Source organism: Prionailurus bengalensis, chromosome B3, assembly GCF_016509475.1.
Source record: "Prionailurus bengalensis isolate Pbe53 chromosome B3, Fcat_Pben_1.1_paternal_pri, whole genome shotgun sequence".
Lineage (NCBI taxonomy): Eukaryota > Metazoa > Chordata > Mammalia > Carnivora > Felidae > Prionailurus > Prionailurus bengalensis.
The window spans coordinates 70475719-70494253 of NC_057355.1; the positions used below are offsets into that span (position 1 = coordinate 70475719).

The window sequence follows — 18535 nt, forward strand, 5'->3', positions numbered from 1 at the left end:
CACAGTATTCTGGACTGGACATACTAAGGAGTTATTGCACCCTTTACAAATGAAGAAGTATTCCAGTTCCTTTCCCTTAAAATGGGACAATTCTAAGCCACAGAATTTATAGAGTAACCTAGAGGGCCATTCTAGGCTTGCACCCCAGTTACATTTATCAACATAAGCAACCTTCACATCTCTGTCTCACTTCCTATTCCCTTGATGAGATTTTCAAAAATCAATTTCCAAATAAACTACTGGCAATAAAATTTTGTTTTTGGATCTTCTTCTGAGGGAACACAGCCTGAATAATTAGAATTACTAGTCCTGTGTATATTTGATGTAATGATTCCTGACATTCTCCAAAGTGTGTTTGCATTTCATTTGCAAATCTTTGGGAAGCAAAAGAGATGTCATTATGTCCATCTTCTGTCAAAATGATCACAATTTCAATCGTAAGTATTATTTAGTAGATAGTGATACTCTCTGTTAAAATAACCCATATCATGGTGGATTCACATTTCTCATGGTAGTAGAGGTTATGAATAAATGCTCTAGTAGTAGGAATATGTTCAGTGATATAGATATTATGTTCAGATATGGTCATGTTAAATGTCAGAAGTATCCAAAGTGGAAATACCCAAAGTGGAAGTATCCAAAGTGAATACTTAGTGGATATATAGTTTTAGAGCTCCAGAGTCACATTCAGTCAGCAAAATCTGACATGTTCCTGCTCATTCAATCTTTTTATTGCTACTTTTATGTCTTTGTTCTATTATGTATAGATAGATGGAAGGATTAAAGACAGAGGTGATAGCAAAGTCAATACTATAGTGGGTCAATACAATGAACAGGTATTTATCACTTGAAGAAGTGGGGAGAGGCCACAGAATAAACAGAGGGTTGTTGGGGGGTGGGAGGGAGGGGAAAGTGGGTGATGGGCATTGAGGAGGGCACCTGTTGGGATGAGCACTGGGTGTTGTATGGAAACAAGTTTGACAATAAATTTCATATTAAAAAAATAAATAAACCAGACTGTGATTATGGTCAAAAAACAAAAAAACAAAACAAAAAAAGAAACATGAATAAGGTAAAAAACTGAGTCAACACAGTGATGTGAGCTGACAGAGTGACAAATGCCTTGGGTAAGTCTTTCTGAGAACATTTCCAGACAGTGACCAAAATAAGGATATAGGAAAGGATTAGTAAAAAGAAGGTGCCCATGCTCATGATGTTATTATTGGCAGCAATAATAAATTAAAACTTGGCTCCATCTCTGCATGCAAGTTTGATGATTCTGGAAAAGTTATAATAGAAGGTTTTTACTTCTAATATAACCACAAAAGCACACGTTTGTAACGAAAACAAATGGAGACATAAGTAGTTCACCACAGTTACCCAGCAAGTAGTTACAAATGAAACATGTATTTTAGGGTTCATGATGTCCAGGTACTGAAGAGGTTTACAGATTGCCATGTACCTGTCAGACGTTATGGCTATAACTAACATCATCTCCACTCTGCCCATTATGTGGATGAAGCATGTCTGTGCCCTGAAACTTTGCAAAGAAATCTTGAATTCATTAAAAAAGTCTATAATCATCTTGGGAACTGTGGTAAAGAAAAGTCCACATCAACGAGGGACTGGTTGGCCAGAAGGAAGTACACAGGAAAATGTAAATGGGAATAAAAAAAATACCAGAAAGAAAATGAAGAAATTTCCTGGGACGATCCCTACATAGATCAAGGAGAATGTCAACATGAGAAAAACTTTAGTCTCCCAAGATGTAGAAAGTCCCAGCAACACAAACTCAGAAACCAGAACATCTTTCAATCCTCATTTACTGGTGGGAGCATCTTTTCTTTTCTCTATATGAAGAGATTTGTCTGTGCTTATCTGAAAACTATAATGACCTCTTCTGAGTTGGTTACCAGAGGGGGACTGCTGACAATTACCAGTGCCTGTTCCCACCTCTTCACATTGTTCCTAGTCCTATAGTCAGGCTCAAGTCCCAGAAAGCTCCGGTGAGTCAGGGATAAAATGGAATCCATGACTAGATGCAGTATACACCAAAATAACTGTAAGATTTTACATATCTGTATCAATAGACACCTGGAACGTTATATATGGGAATGGATCCTAAGAGTGTTTGACTTGGATGGAAGGAATAAAATGTTGGATTGGCCATATTTAATGATATTAGTACAGTAAACAATGATTCTGTATTTAGTATGTTAGCTCAGATGGCTTGGATTAACCCTAACAGTTTGATTTATTTGGTTGACTACAAACTTAGACCCAAAGCTAGAATAATATAGAATGAGGCTGATCTGTCAGAACCTCTTGGTTTATACTGTTAGAAGAAGTTACTCAAAGGCTGAGGGACATTGCAATGCTACAATTGTTGATGCAATTATCCCCTTCCTGTTATATTTTTTATTTGCTTTCCTTGTTTTTCAAGAGCTTTCTTTTGCCTTCATGGCAAAATATAAAGAGGCAGATAGGTAGGTAGGTAGGTAGGTAGGTAGGTAGATAGATAGATAGATAGATAGATAGATAGATAGATGATAGATGGTTAGATAAAAACAAAAACCAAATTTTAGTAGGGGAAGGAGATGGTAATTTACAAAAACAGATGTCACCCCCTAGGTGACTCATTAACCACTTTTATTCTTACTTTCTTTAGAAAACCAATGTGATTCTAGGAGACAATTCTCATAATTCTCATTTCTGGCTGGCAACACCAAGTCTCTGAGTTGAACTTTGTCACTACCCAAGCACAATTAGTGCTATTAATTAACTGCTTTTATGATGGCAGTATTTTGTGTAACTCTTTGTATAGGGGAGAATGATGTAGCAGACAGAAATTTTCTGAGTAGTATGGACTCCCTGAAAATACAGTTGCTTTATGCCCTGGGAAACTCTTTGTTTCTCCTTCTCTTGATAGGCTTGCTAGAAAGAGTATTCTGGGCTTCAGATTTTCCCATTCAGCACTTTGAATATATCATGCCATACCCTTTGGCTTGGAAATTTTCTGTTGAAAAATCTCCTGCTATTGTTACTTATATCTATTTTGTTAGTTCTCTGGCTGTGGCCTTATTCTGTTTTCATTTGGGGTAAATTTCTCTGTCTTTTCTTTTTGTCTAAGTCTCTGTGCCTGTTTGTCGTTACGAAGGTCAGCTATGTCTTCTGTTCTTGAGAGTGATGGCCTTATGAGGAAGAGGTCGCATAGTGCCCTGCTGTGTAGTGTCCCTTGTTCCCCAGTGCCTGGCACTTCTGGGAGAGTCTGTAGTGTGTGCTACATGTACTCTGCTGTTTTGTCCTGGCCACTTTATCCTTTAGACCAGTTGTTTGTGGAGACTCTTTGCCTGTTGTAGACAGTGTTTGGTCCCTGGCCTGAATGTGACATATTTTAACCAGGTGTGCACCGGTCTGCTTATGAAATGAGACCTGTTGCCACCACCACTGGAAGCAAGGCTCCACAAAACTTATGAGTTGGAAGATGTGGTGTGAGCAAGTCTTCTGGGGGAGGAAGCCAGGCAAGTGGCTATATTTTTATCTGTTTTCAGAGTATTTATATCTTTTGCCTTTTTAAAATTGAGGTTAAATCCGCATAATGTAAAATTTATCATTTTGAAGTGAATAATCCAGTGGTATTTTGTACATTCACAAGTTGCACAATCACCCTTCTTAGTGCTAAAATATTTTCATCCATTAAGAAAACATACCATTGAATCTGTCCTTCTCTGTATGACTTATTTCACTTAGCATAACACTCTCCAGTTCCATCCACGTTGCTACAAAGGGCCATATTTCATTCTTTCTCATTGCCATGTAGTATTCCATTGTGTCTATAAACCACAATTTCTTTATCCATTCATCAGTGGATGGACCTTTAGGTTCTTTCCATAATTTGGGTATTGTTGAAAGTGCTGCTATAAACACTGGGATACAAGTGGCCCTATGCATCAGTACTCCTGTATCCCTTGGGTAAATTCCTAGCAGTGCTACTGCTGGGTCATAGGGTAGGTCTATTTTTAATTTTTTGAGGAACCTCCACACTGTTTTCCAGAGCGGCTGCAGAAACTTAACAGAAGACCATGGGGGAGGGGAAGAAAAAAAATGGTTAGAGAGGGAGGGAGCCAAAACATAAGAGACTCCTAAAAACTGAGAACAAACTGAGGGTTTATGGGGGGTGGGAGGGAGGGATGGGTGGGTATGGGTATTGAGGGCACCTGTTGGGATGAGCACTGGGTGTTGTATGGAAACCAATTTGGCAATAAATTTCATAATAAAAAAAAAATACCATTAAGCTATTATTCCCCATTTTGTCTTTCCCCCAGATCCTGGAAACTACCCATCTATTTTCTGTGTGTGTGGATTTACCTATTCTAGATATTTCATGTAAATGGAATCCTACAACAAGTCAGCTTTTATATCTGGCTTCTTTCACTCAACATATTTTTGAGGTTTATCAACATTGTAGAATGAATCAGTACTTATTCCTTCTTGTGGTTGAGTAATATTCTATTGTTTGGATGTGCTGCATTTTGTTTATTCATCTGTTGATGAATATTTGGATAACTTCCGCTGTCTGTTGTGATGAGTGTGGCTGTAAACATGTGTGTATAAATTTTTTAGAACTTTTTTTTCACTTCTTGGGGGTATATACCTAGGAGTGGAATTGCTGGGTCATCTGCTAACTCTGTTTTTAACATTTTGAGAAACTGAAAAAAAAATTTCCAATATGTCTGCATCAGTTTACATTCCCATAAGTAGTGTATAAGAATTCTAATTTCTCCACGTTTTGCCAACAATGATGATTTTCCTTTTATTAAATGGCCTCATGGTGGGTATGAAGTGGTTTCTTATGATTTTGATGTGCATTTCCCTAACAGCTGTTAATGTTGAGCATCTTTTCATGTGCTTCTTGGCTACTTGTATATCTTCTTTGAAGAAATGCCTATTAAGTCCTTTGTCCATTTAAAAATTGGGTAGTTTTTCTTTTTTTCTTGCTGTGTTGTAATTGTTTTTTTCTATATTCTGGATACTAGAGCCTTGTCAGAGATGTGGTTAATAAATGTTCCTCTTATTCCCTAGGTTGTATTCTCACGTACTTGATAATGTCCTTTGTTGCGCAAAAGTTTGTAATTTTGATAAAGTCCAATTTTGATAATATAATTACACAAAAGCTTATAATTTGATAAAGTCCAAAATTTTATGTTTCTGCTTTTGGTGTCATATCCAAGAACTTACTACCCGTCCAAGGCCATGAGTTATATCTATATTTTCTTCTAGGAATGTTATGGTTTTAGCTCTTATATTTAAGTCAATTATGCAGTTTTAATTACATTTTGTATATGATGTGACGTAGAGATGCAATTCTTTTGCATGTGTATATTCACTTATTCCAGGTTCTTTTGTTTCAGTTGTTATATTTTTTAGCTGCAGTTTGGTTCCTTTTTATAATTTCTGTATCTTCGTTGATATCGTGATTTGTTCATCCATCATTCTCTTGGTTGTTTTTTGTTTGTTTTTGTTTTTGTTTTCTCTTTGAGCTTATTTAAAAGTTTTTTAAAACGTTTTTTTGTAGTAAGTCCAATATCTGTGCTTTCTCAGGGATAGATTCTGTTTATTTCTCTTGCACATGGGGCATATATTTTTTAAAAAATTTACACTTTTTAAAGTGTACATTTTGGATATTATAATTTAGTAACTCTGGAAATCACATTCTGTCTCCTCAGGATTTGTTTTTGTTAATTTCTGTGAGATATAGGTGGGTTTTTTATTGTTGTTTAGTGACTTCTATACTATCTGTATAATTTCTGTATTCTTTGTTTTGTTTGGTGTCTGAATTTTCTATTGAGAAGAAAAGCTAGTAAAAACAAGATAAGAGGGGCCAGCCAGATGCCTGAGGCTGGGTACTCCCCTTGTATACTTTTGACTTCTGTAATCTTCCTTGCCTCATGCCTCCACCCATGTAGCACCACTATTTAGTGATTTTTTTAAATTTGCTGTTTATCAGATAATAATTGCACTTAGCACTTATTATTTACGTGTGTCTTCATCCCTTTTTATCTTTGATTAGCTGTGGTTTGTCTACATTGTAATTGTTTTCTAAAAATAAGATTTTTGTTTTATTGCTTTGATAGACTATTTTTGGTTCTTTATTAGTTTCTACTTTTATCTTGTTTGTTTTATTTCTTATAGTTTGTATTATTTTTGCTTTCTTTTTAATTTTTTATTTGGCAGTTTAATTCATTCTTTAATTCTGTGACTTTTAAATGTTTTTGTCTGTACATCCTTTCTTAGTGTTAAGTGCAGGTTTCCAAATTTCAAGATTGTTGGGCCTTTTGTTTCTCAATTTTATTTTAAATTCTAGATTTATTTCATTATTATCAGAAAATACTTTTTGTAATATTTCTTTGTGACATTTATGTTTTCTTTGAGAATTAATAATCAAGTTTTGCGTGTGTCCCATGTGCACTTGAGAAGAGGTGTATGTTGTGTGGTAGATACACAAAAGATAAAGAGAAAAGAATTGAAGCAAAATTGGGGCACCTGGGTGGTTCAGTGGGTTGCGCGTTGGACTCTTGATTTCAGCTCAGGTCACGATCTCTGTGAGATCAAGTCCCACAAGAGGCTCAGCACTTAAAGCACAGAGCCTACCTGGGATTCTTTCTCCCTCTTTCTCTGTCCCTCCCTTGCTTGCATGCATTCTCTCTTTATCTCTCTCTCTTTCTCTCAAAATGAATAAACTTAAAAAAAAAAAAGAAAAAACAACTGATGCAAACCAGTACAAAAATCAAGTCACAAAGGAAGTTAGCAAGAGAGGAAGAAAGGGGAAGAAACTATAAAACAGAACACATTGGCAGTAAGTGTTTTATAGTAAGTTTCCTATAAAACAAGGAACACATTGGCAGTAAGTTCTCTAATGTAAATGGACTAAATTATCCAATCAAAGGCACAGAATGGCTAAATGGATTTTTTAGAAAAATGAAGATCCAACTATATTCATTTTTTATCTAACTCTGCCTGTAAGAAACTCAACTTTACCTTTAAGAACACAAGCAGGCAGAAGGGAAGGAAAGGATAAAGATATTTATACAAATAGTAACCAAAAGAGAGAGGGTTATTTATCCTTATATCAGAAAAATAGACTTTAAGTCAGAAACTGTCACAAGACACAAAGAAGGTCACTGTATAATGATACAAGGATCAATTCATCAAAAAGATATAAAAACTCTATATGCACCCAATATCAGACTACATACATATGTAAGGCAAATATTAATAGAATTGAATGGATAAATAGATAGCAACACAATAATAATGGAGGCCATCAATACTCCAGTTTCAATAACACTAAAACTAAGCTTTAGATCATCCAGTTATAAATCAATAAGGAAACAGTAAATAGATCTAAGACTAAATGGATCTAAAAGGCATCTAAAAAAAAGTTTTTTTTTTTTTTAATAATTTATTGTCAAATTGGCTGACACACAGTGTGTAAAGTGTGCTCTTGGGTTTTGATATAGATTCCCGGGGTTCATCGCTGACATACAACACCCAGTGCTATCTAGAAAAACTTTTATCCAAAAGTGGCAAAATATACATTTTTCTAAAGTGCACATGGAACATATTCCAAAATAGATCATTTTTTAGGTATAAAACAAATCTTAACAAATTTAAGAAGATTGAAATAACATGTAGTATATTTTCTGGTCGAAACGGTGTGAAAGGAGAAATCAATAACAATATAAAGCTGGAAAATTAACAAATATGTGAAAATTAAACAACACACTCTTAAAAAAATTTTGTTTCTACATTTATTTACTTTTGAGAGACAGAGACAGTGTGAGCAGGAGAGGGGCAGAGAGAGAAGGAGACACAGAATCAGAAGCAGGCTCCAGGCTCCGAGCTGTCAGCACAGAGCCCAATGCTGAGCTTGAACCCACAGACCATGAGATCATGACCTGAGCTGAAGTCAGATGCTTAACCAACTGATCCACCCGGGCACCCCTAAACAACACACTCTTGAAATATCATTGGACCAAACAAGAAATAAAAAGGGAAATATATTAGACAAACAAAAATGGAAATAGAGCATACAAAAGTCATAGGATACAGCAAAAATATTTCTAAAATCTTATAACAACAGATACTTAAGAAAAATAAAGTTCTCAAACAATCTAACATTACATTTCAAAGACCTAGAAAAATAATAACTAAACCAAAAGCTAGCAGAAGGAAGGAAGTAAAATAGTGCAAAAGTAAGTAGTAGAAAAACCAAAGAAAAGATTATGAAAACTGAGTTTGTTTTTGGAAGGATAAAAAACTAGACAAATTTTTTGCTAAACTAATAAAAAAAAATAGAGAAGATTGAGATAAATAAAATTATAAGTGAAAGAAAGGAGACTTTATAACTGATACTACAAGAATGCATAGGATATTGAGACTACTATAAACAATTATAGGCAACAACTTGGAAGAACTAACAAGAAATGGATAAATTCCTAGAAATATAAAATGTATCAAGTCTGAATCATGAAAAAAATATAAAATCTTAATGGATCAATTACAAATAAAGAGATTGAATCAGGAATTAAAAACTTTCTGAGTATAGTCCAGGACCAGATGATTTCACTGGTGAATTTTACCAAACATTTAAAGAATTAGTGTTAATATTTGTTAAAGTCTTCCAAAAAATTGATGGGGAAGAAATACTTCCAAAGTCATTTTATAAGGCCTACATTACCTTGATACCAAAGGTACATAAGGATACTACAAGAGAAGAAAACTAAAGGCTATATTCCTAAAGAGTATAGATGCAAAAATTCTCCACAAAATACTAGAAAAATGAATTCAGTGTCACATCAAACTAAAAAGCTTGCACATAATGAGGGTAACAATTTACAAAGTGAAAAAAATGGAAGAAAATATTCCCATACGATTTGTCTGATATTTGTCCAAAATATATAGAGAACTCATACAACTCAATAGCAAAATAGCAAATAACTTCATTAAAAAATGGGCAAAGAACCTGAACGGACATTTTCCCAAAGAAGTCCTACCAATAGCCAGCAAATATGAGATGTGCTCAACATCACTAATCCTCAGAGAAACACAAATCAAAACAAAAGTGAAATAATTTCACCTCTCACCTGTTAGTATGGATACTTTTAAAAAACAAAAGAAAACAAATGTTGGTGAGGATGTGGAGAAAAGGGGATCCTGTTATACTATTAGTGGGGAGCAAATTGGTACACTCATTACAGAAACATTATGGAAATTTTCAAAAATTTAAAAATGTAACTACCATATGGTACAGCATTTCCTCTTCTGGATGTTTATCCATTGGAGTAGAATCAGGATCTTGAATAGGTATCTGCATTTCCATGTTCACTGTAGCATTATTTACAATAACCAAGATAGGAAAAAACCTAAATGTCCATGGATGAATGAATGGATAAAGAAATACATACACAAGATAACATTGCCCCAAGAGCCAAAAATAAATGAGAATTGAAAAAAAAATACATACACTGAAATATTATTCAGCCTTAAAAAAGAAAGAAATCCAATCAGATATGAAAATAGGCTCAGCAGTCACTCTGAATCCAGAGCACTCACACAAGCACAGGAGTTTATTTTTTTTAAATTTTTTTTTCAACGTTTATTTATTTTTGGACAGAGAGAGACAGAGCATGAACGGGGGAGGGGCAGAGAGAGAGGGAGACACAGAATCGGAAACAGGCTCCAGGCTCTGAGCCATCAGCCCAGAGCCCGACGCGGGGCTCAAACTCACCGATGGCGAGATCGTGACCTGGCTGAAGTCGGACGCTTAACCGACTGCGCCACCCAGGTGCCCCAGAAGCACAGGAGTTTAAAAGAAAAAGCAAGACTGTGTTTGTATTGACTGATTGACTTTTTGGAGGAGAGAAAGATTTCTGGTATAATTCTGAAAAAACAAAGATCATTATTGTTCTCTCCTCTTCATGACTTTCTATGTACTGTTTTTGTTCTTTTTTCTGTTGTTGATGTGTTACATTTGGTAATCAAAACTTTATGTATGGCCATTTAAGGTAAACGTTTTTATGTAACTTAATCAGGAAAATACATCATGTTTAAGAATTGGTTACCAGAAAACTTTGAGTTTTTAAATGATTCCAGAAGGGATTTACATAACTTCCCACACTTTTCCGTTTAATAGCCATCCTAATCTCCCATATTTTTAGCATTTAGTAATGGACATTCTTTTTAGAGACATTATTATGTCCTCCACACCTTTTGCATCTTTCACTTGGGATCTTTAAGCTTCTTCTCTTCTCTGCATCCATAGCTTCAAGTGGTGGGGGACACTCCAATAGATTTCTTTACTCACACACAATTTGAAATTTATGGTTTTTCCTATCTCCTAGCAATGATAGGGCATGGTATATGTGGTTTCCTTTGTAACTGTTTTCAATTTTACATCTTTTGTGCATGATATTTATGGACAGATTCATGTGGCTGCCATTATATGAAGATCAATCAGAATCCAAAAGTTACATCGGGGCGCTTGGGTGGCTCAGTCAGTTAAGTGTCTGACGTTGGCTCTGGTCATGATCTCATGGTTTGTCATTTCAAGCCCTGTGTTGGGCTCTGTGCTGACAGCTCAGAGCCTGGATCCTGCTGCAGATTCTATGTCTCCCTCTCTCTCTGCCCCTCCCCCACTCTTCTCTCTCTCTCTCTCTCTCTCTCTCTCTCTCTCTCAAAAATAAATAATAAACATTTAAAAAATTTTTAAAAATCCAAAGGTTAAGAAGTCTTATTTATGATGTTTTACACCTTTAATCTGTCTTGAATTCATTTTGGTATATAGTATGTGGTGAAATTCAATTTATGGTTTTTCCATGTGGAAAGCTTTTTTTTTTCTTTTTTGTCTTTGCCTCCCCTCCCTCCCCTCTACTCCTTCCCTTCTCTTTCTTTCTTGTCATCTACTCTCCTTCCCTTCTTCTCCTCCTCCTCCTCCTTCTTCTTCCTCTTCTTCCTCTTCTTTCTCTTTTTCCTCTTCTTTCTCTTCTTCCCTTCCCCTTCCCCTTCCCTTCTTTTGAGAGTGAGAAAGAGCAGGAGAGAGTGTGTGAGCAGAGAAGGAGCAGAGAGAGGGGGAGATAAAGAATCCTAAGCAGCTCCACACTCAGCACAGAGCCTAATTCAGGGCTAAATGCCACAACTGTGGATCATAACCTGAGCTTAAATGACTGAACCACCAGATGCCCCTTTTGCTGGTTTTTTCATGTTAATCTTATATAACATAAAAAAATACATATCCTTTTTTATTATTGAAATTAGTGGACATAAAATGTTTTATTAATTTTAAATGTACAACATAGTAATTAAAAAACTATACTCAGTGTTTATCACAATAAACGTAGTCACCATCTGTCGCCATATATGTTATTACAATATTATTGACTATATTCCTATGCTTTACTTTACATCTCTCTGTGACTTATTTTTTTTGTAACTGGAAGTCTGTACTCTTTAATCCTCTTTCTTCATTTTGCCCATCCATCAACCCACTTCTCCTCTAGCAACCACCAGTTTGTCCCCTGTATTTAAGAGTCTGTTGTTTGTTTGTATGCTCATTTGTTTTGTTTGTTAGATTCCACATATAAATGAAATCATATTGTATTTGTCTTCCTCTGACTGACTTATTTCATGTAGCTTAATACCCTCTACATCCATACATGCTCAAATGGCAAGATTTCATTTTTTCTTGTGCCTAATATTCCATTGTGTACATACACCACATATTCTTTATCCATTCACCTATTAATGGACACTGGGTTTCTTCCATATCTTGGCTATGGTAAATAATGTTGCAATAAACATTGGGATACATATGTATTTTTGAATTAGTGTTTTTGTTTTTGGATAAATACCCAGTAGTGGAAATATTGGATCATATGATATTCCTATTTTTAATTTTTTGAGGAAACTCCATACTGTTTTCCCTGGTGGTTGCACCAATTACATTCCCACCAATACTTCATGAAGTTTGCTTTTATTCCACCTGCTCACCAATACATGTTATTTCTTGTCTTTTTATTCTAAGCCATTCTAATGTGAGGTGTCATCTCATTGTTGTTTTGATTTATATTTCCTTAAGTAGTAATGTTAAGCACCTTTTCGTGTTTGTTTTCCCATCTGTATTTCTTCTTTGGAAAATGTGTATTCAGATTCTCTTCCCATTTTTAATTGGATTGCTTTGTTTTTATGTTGAGTTGCATAAATTCTTCATATATTTAGGATATCAACCCCTTATAAGATATATCATTTGCAAATATCTTCTCCCATTTAGTAGGTGGACTTTTAAAAAAGTTTTAATTAGTTAATTTAGTTTATTTTTTTTTTTGAGAGAGAAGATGAGTGGGGAGGGTTATATAGAGGGAGACAGAAAGAATTCCAAGCAGTCTCCACACTGTCAGCGCAGAGCCTGATGTGGGGCTCAAAACCACAAACCATGAGATTGTGACCTGAGCCAAAACCAAGAGTCAGACGCTGAACTGACTGAGCCACCCAGATAGCCCTAAAGTTTTTATTTAAATTCCAGTTAGTTAATATACAGTATAATATTAGTTTCAGGTGTACAATACAGTGATTCAACACTTTTATACAACACCCATTGCTCATCACAACAGGTGCACTCCTTAATCCTCATCACCTATTTCACTCATTCTACTACCTACCTCCTCTCTGGTAATCATCAGTTTGTTCTCTATAGTTAAGAATCCCTTTCTTGCTTTACCTCTTTCTCTCTTTTTCCCCCATTTTCTCACTTGTTTTATTTCTTAAATTCCACATATAAGTGAAATCATTGTCTTTCTCTGACTGAATTATTTCATTTAGCATAATGCTCTCTAGCTCCATCCATGGAGCAAATGGCAAGATTTCATTCTTTTTATGGCAGAATAATATTTCATTGTGTATATATACCACATCTTCTTTATCCATTCATCAGTAGGTGGACACTTGGGGTGTTCCCATAATTTGGCTGTTGTATATAATCTGTTATAAACAAATGGGTGCATGTATCCATTTAAATTAACTTTTTTGTGTTCGTTGGGTGTTTTGCAGTGCCTCAGTTCCAGTGGAGTTGGTGACAAGTCTCATTTCACAAGCAGACCAGAGCACACCCAGTTAAGAGTCACTACATTCAGGGCAGGGACAAAACAGAGCCCACTGTTGTCAAGGAGAGCCTCTGCAGATAACTGGCCTGAAGGAGACAGCAGCCAAAACACAATAGTAGTTTGCACACAGTACACACTGGAGACACTCCCTGAAGCTTCAGGCTCTGGGAACTACATGACTTCTTTATAAGGCCCTTACTTTTAGGAGAAGGAGACATAATTGGCTTTTCTAACACAGGGAAGAAGGCAGAGACTTAGACAAAATGCCAAGACCAAGCATTTGTCCCAGATGAAAGAAAAAGAGAAGTCCACAGCTAGAGATCTAAGTGACATGCCTAATAGAGAATTTAAAGCAACCATCATAAGGATATTCACTGGGCTTGAGAAAAGAGTAGAAGACATGAGGGAGACCCTTACCACAGAGATAATAGAGGTAAAAATGAATCAATCAGAGATGAAAATATAATAAATGAGATTAAAAACAGGCTTGATGCAATGAACAGTAGGCTGGAAGAATCAGAGGAATGAATTAGTGACATAGAAGACAAAATAATGGCAAATAGTGAAGCTGAACAAAAGAAGAATCATGCAGCAGGAGAATAGATTTAGGTAACTCAGTGACTCCACTCTGTCTTTTGATTGGAGTCTTTAGTCTATTTACATTTAAAGTCTTTTGTAAAGCAGGTGCATTTTACATTCCCACTTATGTATGAGGGTTCTATTTTTTTTTTTCTCTTCTTTTCTAGCACTTGTTATAACTTTTTGATTAGAGCCTTTCTAGTGTGTATGTGAAATGGTGTCTTAATGGGGTTTTAATTTGCATTTCCCTAACAGTTAATGATGTTGAGCATCTTTTAATTTGTTTATTATTTAATATCTATTTTGGAGAGAGGCCTACTAATTTTTTTTTTGCCAATTTTACTATTCTATATATCTTTTGGTTGTTGATTTCTAATTTGATTGCATTTTAGTCAGAGAACATACTTTTTAAAGGTGCTAATCTTGAAATTTTTTGAGATTCACTGTATGACTTACCTAGGAGAACATTTTTCTTTTGATTTAATTTCATTTTTAATTATGTAAAAACATTTACAGGATTTCAGTGTCAAAACTGTAAAATAGGACATATTCAGAAAAATCTAACTCGTATCCTTGTCCCTTGCCCTGTTTTCTCTTTCTCTATAAGAAACCATTTTTACTTTTTTGGTTTACCATTGAAAATATTTCTATAATTCTTTATAAAATATATATTTATTTTTATAAATATTAAATAAATATATAATATATTAAATAATATTAAATAATATTAAAAATATTTAATTATAATATATTAAATAATATTAAATAAATAAATATATATATATTTATATATATATATAAACCCAACATATATATCCCCATTTTAAAATAAAAATTAACATCCTGGACACATTCTTTTCCAACTTAATTGTTTTCATTTAACTTATACCTTGTAGATTCCCCCAGAGCCCTTATTTGGAGATATTCCTCACGAATTTTTATAGTTACTTAATGTTCCATAATGTATAATTTATACAGTTTTTTTCTGATTTTCATTTAAGTATTTTTTAATTTTTTGCTATTTAAAACAATGCTGCAACAAATTCATGGGTTATTTTGCATTTTTGTACATGTATTGTTAAGATAGAATTAGGATCATTGGGTCAGAAGTTAGCATTATATATTTCGTAGATATTGCCAAGATGTAACACCATTTTGTATTCTTATCAGTAGTGCATATGAGAGCCCTTTTATGTATATCTTTACCAGTAAGGTATATTATTGAATATTGAAGTCAGATATTTTATATCTTAAGATCAAAATTGGTATTTCAGCTTAGTTTTAAGCTGTGTGTATCTTAACATGAAAGAGCTTGAACATTTTTTTTTTAGAGTTTATTTATTTAGTGAGAGAGGGAGAAAGAGAGAGAATCCCAACCAGGCTCTATACTGTCAGTGCAGAACCTGATGGGGGCTCAAACTCATGAATCTAGAGATCGTGACCTGAGCTGAAATCAAGAGTCAGGTGCTTAAGTGACTAAGCCACCCAACCCCGAGAACTTGATTTTTTTTAAATGTATTTAACCCATTTTTATCTCTTTACATATCAATTGTAAATTAATATGTTTTACCTATTTTTTTGTTTGCTGGTGTGTTTTTAGAAGTTCTTTATAATTACAGCTGTTATTCTTTGCCATGTGAGTTGTAAATACTTTCTCCTGATATCATATTTATCTTCTCTACTTTGTTCATGGTTTTATCATGCATTTAAAACATTAATTTGATTTAGTTAACATTATCAATCTTTATCATATTCATGGATTACAAACAAATTATAACTCATGTTTTCTTTTAATATTTGTGTAGTTAAAAAAATATTTCTGCTTCAGTTTATTTAGAAATTGTCCTGGCATGTGGCATGAAGAATAGGTCCAATATATCTTTTCCCAAATTACTATCCAGTTATTCCACCATCACATTAATAGGTCCTTCTTTTCTCCACTGATTTGAGATACTGCCATTATCATGTGCTCATTTTCTTATGTTTTCAACCTGCTTATGGAATTTCTATTCTCTTTTTTCCCCCCTGTGGTAAACATTATTTTAATTCTCTTATCATATGACTCTCCTTATTTATTAAGCTACAATTTGAAAAACTGCATTCTTTTTGTATTATATTTAATCTTCAATTGTAGCGTGGTTCAGTGATTCTTGCTGGAGTGTGAAGCTCTTTATCAGAATAATTTTCCAAGCTTTTTAAAAATTTATACTCCCTCTACTTCTATCTTGACTTTTTGACATGTGTTCCTAGAATGGTAGGTTGTATGAGCATGAATACACACTTGCACATACATGTACACACTTACACTTACAACTACAATGTCCCCCAAATGAGCATCTGTTAAGATTGGTTTATATCATATCCCTCAAGTATGTCAGGATAAGATAAAGGTTGAGAACTTTTGGCCTGTTAATATATAGGCTTTATATAATAATGTTAATAGTACCTGATACTTATGGGATCCTGATAATATGCCACAAAATGTGCTATTTATCTGATATAAATCAATAAATTTATTGATTTATTAAAAAATTTATAAATAGCACACTGATATGCACTATTTATCTTATATGCAATGATATCTGATATAAAATAGATTTATATCTATTGTCTTATTATCCCTCATAATAACCATATATATAGGTATTATTACCCTCCTGTTGCACATGTGGAAACTGAAGCTTAGACAAGCTAATGCCCAGTCACGATTACTAATGCAGAAGTAGAGTTGGACCCATCTCTTTTTGACTTCAAAGTCTGTGTTTCTAAAAGTTAACCATGGAAAATGATGTGAATGGATCAAACTGATATACTTTGTGCCAACACGTTGAAAGAACTTGGATCTTTCTAAATGCCTTTTACTGCTTGTGATATCTTGTAAGCTACAAGATATCAAGTGCCTGTAAGGCAAATTTTACATTGTCAGACTTACTCTTTCTGTCACTTTTGATAATGATCTCATGGATCATGGGTTATTCTGGTGATTGCAGACGAACTATAGACTGTTGCAGTGTGAAGAGTTTCTTTTCTAAACCTCTTAAAAGTTAGCTCATAGCAATGGGTGTTGTATGGAAACCAATTTGACAATAAATTTCATATATTTAAAAAGAAAAAAATTAGCTCATAAATATCCTTATCACTAAGCATGTTTTTTGAGTTAGGTGTATGGAAGTTGCTTCCTTGATGTTTTTAGGGAAAATGAGTCAAATAAAAATATAAAAATATTATAAGCCAGGCTAATTTCTGTGTTTCCATCTATTATGCTCAGAACTACTCAGCCACAGAAGTGTACAAATTTGGACATATTTATGCCATTGTTCTGAGAATTAGATAATATTTTGAAAGCATATTAACTTTGTATCTGTATCCAAAAGTATAAAATACAAATTTGTCAAAGGATAAATTGAGGCAATTTATGTGAAAGTTCTTTGACATTTACTAAGAAATGGAAAGTAAGATTTTCATGAGCTTTACCAAGTACTTCACCAACTTTATTTTATGTCATTATCTTAGTTTAGCCTTAAAGTTAGGAGATATCTAAAATTTTACACTAGAATTCACATTCCATTTACTCAGTCGTCTCATTGCAGTCTTCATGTCTTTGTTCCTCAGTGTGTATATAATCGGGTTCAAGAGAGGAGTGACCACAGAATAAAACACAGCAAGGGATTTATCTAGTGACTTGATGGGGAATGGCCAGGCATAAATGAAGATACATGGTCCAAAGAACAAAAGAACTACTGTGATGTGAGCAGTCAGAGTGGACAGAGCCTTGGACGACTTGTCTGAAGGGCGTTGCTGGATGGTTACCAGGATGATAGCATAGGAGATGATTAGGAAAACAAAAGAACACACAGTGAGCACACCACTGTTAGCAATGACCATGACATCCAATCTATAGGTGTCTATACAAGCAAGTTTGATAACCCTAGGTAGGTCGCAGTAAAAGCTATCAACCTCATTGGGACCACAGAAAGGTAAGTTTACTGCAAAAGCCAACTGGCTCACTGAATGGAGAAAGCCAGTTCCCCATGCAGCAGTCACAATGCCAAAACATACATGGTCACACATAACTGTAGAGTAGCGAAGAGGTTTACAGATTGCTACATATCTGTCAAAGGCCATGGCTATAAGGATCACCAACTCACTCCCACCAAAAAAGTGAACGAGAAATATCTGAGCAAGGCAACCCTTGAAAGAGATGACTTTGCGTTTACTGAAAAAGTCAGCAATCATCTTGGGGGCTGTGACGGAAGACAGACATAGGTCAATGAGTGAGAGGTTAGCCAGCAGGAAGTACATGGGAGAGTGAAGATGGGAGTCAGAAGCCACAGTTATGACAATAAGAAGGTTTCCAAACACAATTCCCACATAGAATATAAAAAAAACACCAGTAGGAATATCTGGAATTCCTGAGAATTGGAGAGTCCCAGAAAAATGAACTCAGTCACCATGGAGTAATTTGTGTTATTTATTGATTCATTCCAGGAAAGAGCCTCTGTAGTCACCTTAGAGAATAGAGTAAGAAGAAAGTCAGAATTATTATATTCAAATTCAAAGCCTCATTTTGTGTCATTCTGCTTACTCATATAATGTCTATCTATGGTTTATTACATAAATGCATACAATCTAAACCCACCATTTTACTCCACACCCCTCCCCTGACTGTGCCTTATAGTCCAGTTATTCAAGTCTTCTCAGTATTTGCACTTATGCTAGGCTTATTTCTAATAAAATTCCTTTGTTCATGTGACCTTCTGTGCCAGATTAAGTCTATATCACCATCATATGTTTATCTC

The 18535-nt window shown here is 34.6% G+C and overlaps 1 protein-coding gene and 1 pseudogene across 1 annotated transcript; both read right to left on the reverse strand.

Annotated features, from left to right (window-relative positions):
- Positions 1-691: 691 nt before the first annotated feature.
- On the reverse strand, positions 692-9382 carry LOC122468040 (annotated as a pseudogene).
- A 7891-nt stretch (positions 9383-17273) lies between these two features.
- LOC122467868 (olfactory receptor 4F4-like) lies at positions 17274-18241 on the reverse strand. Its single transcript, XM_043554448.1, is given in 2 exon segments — positions 17274-18127; positions 18130-18241. Coding segments are annotated over 2 exon segments (915 nt in total). The 5' UTR covers positions 18191-18241.
- Positions 18242-18535: the final 294 nt, after the last annotated feature.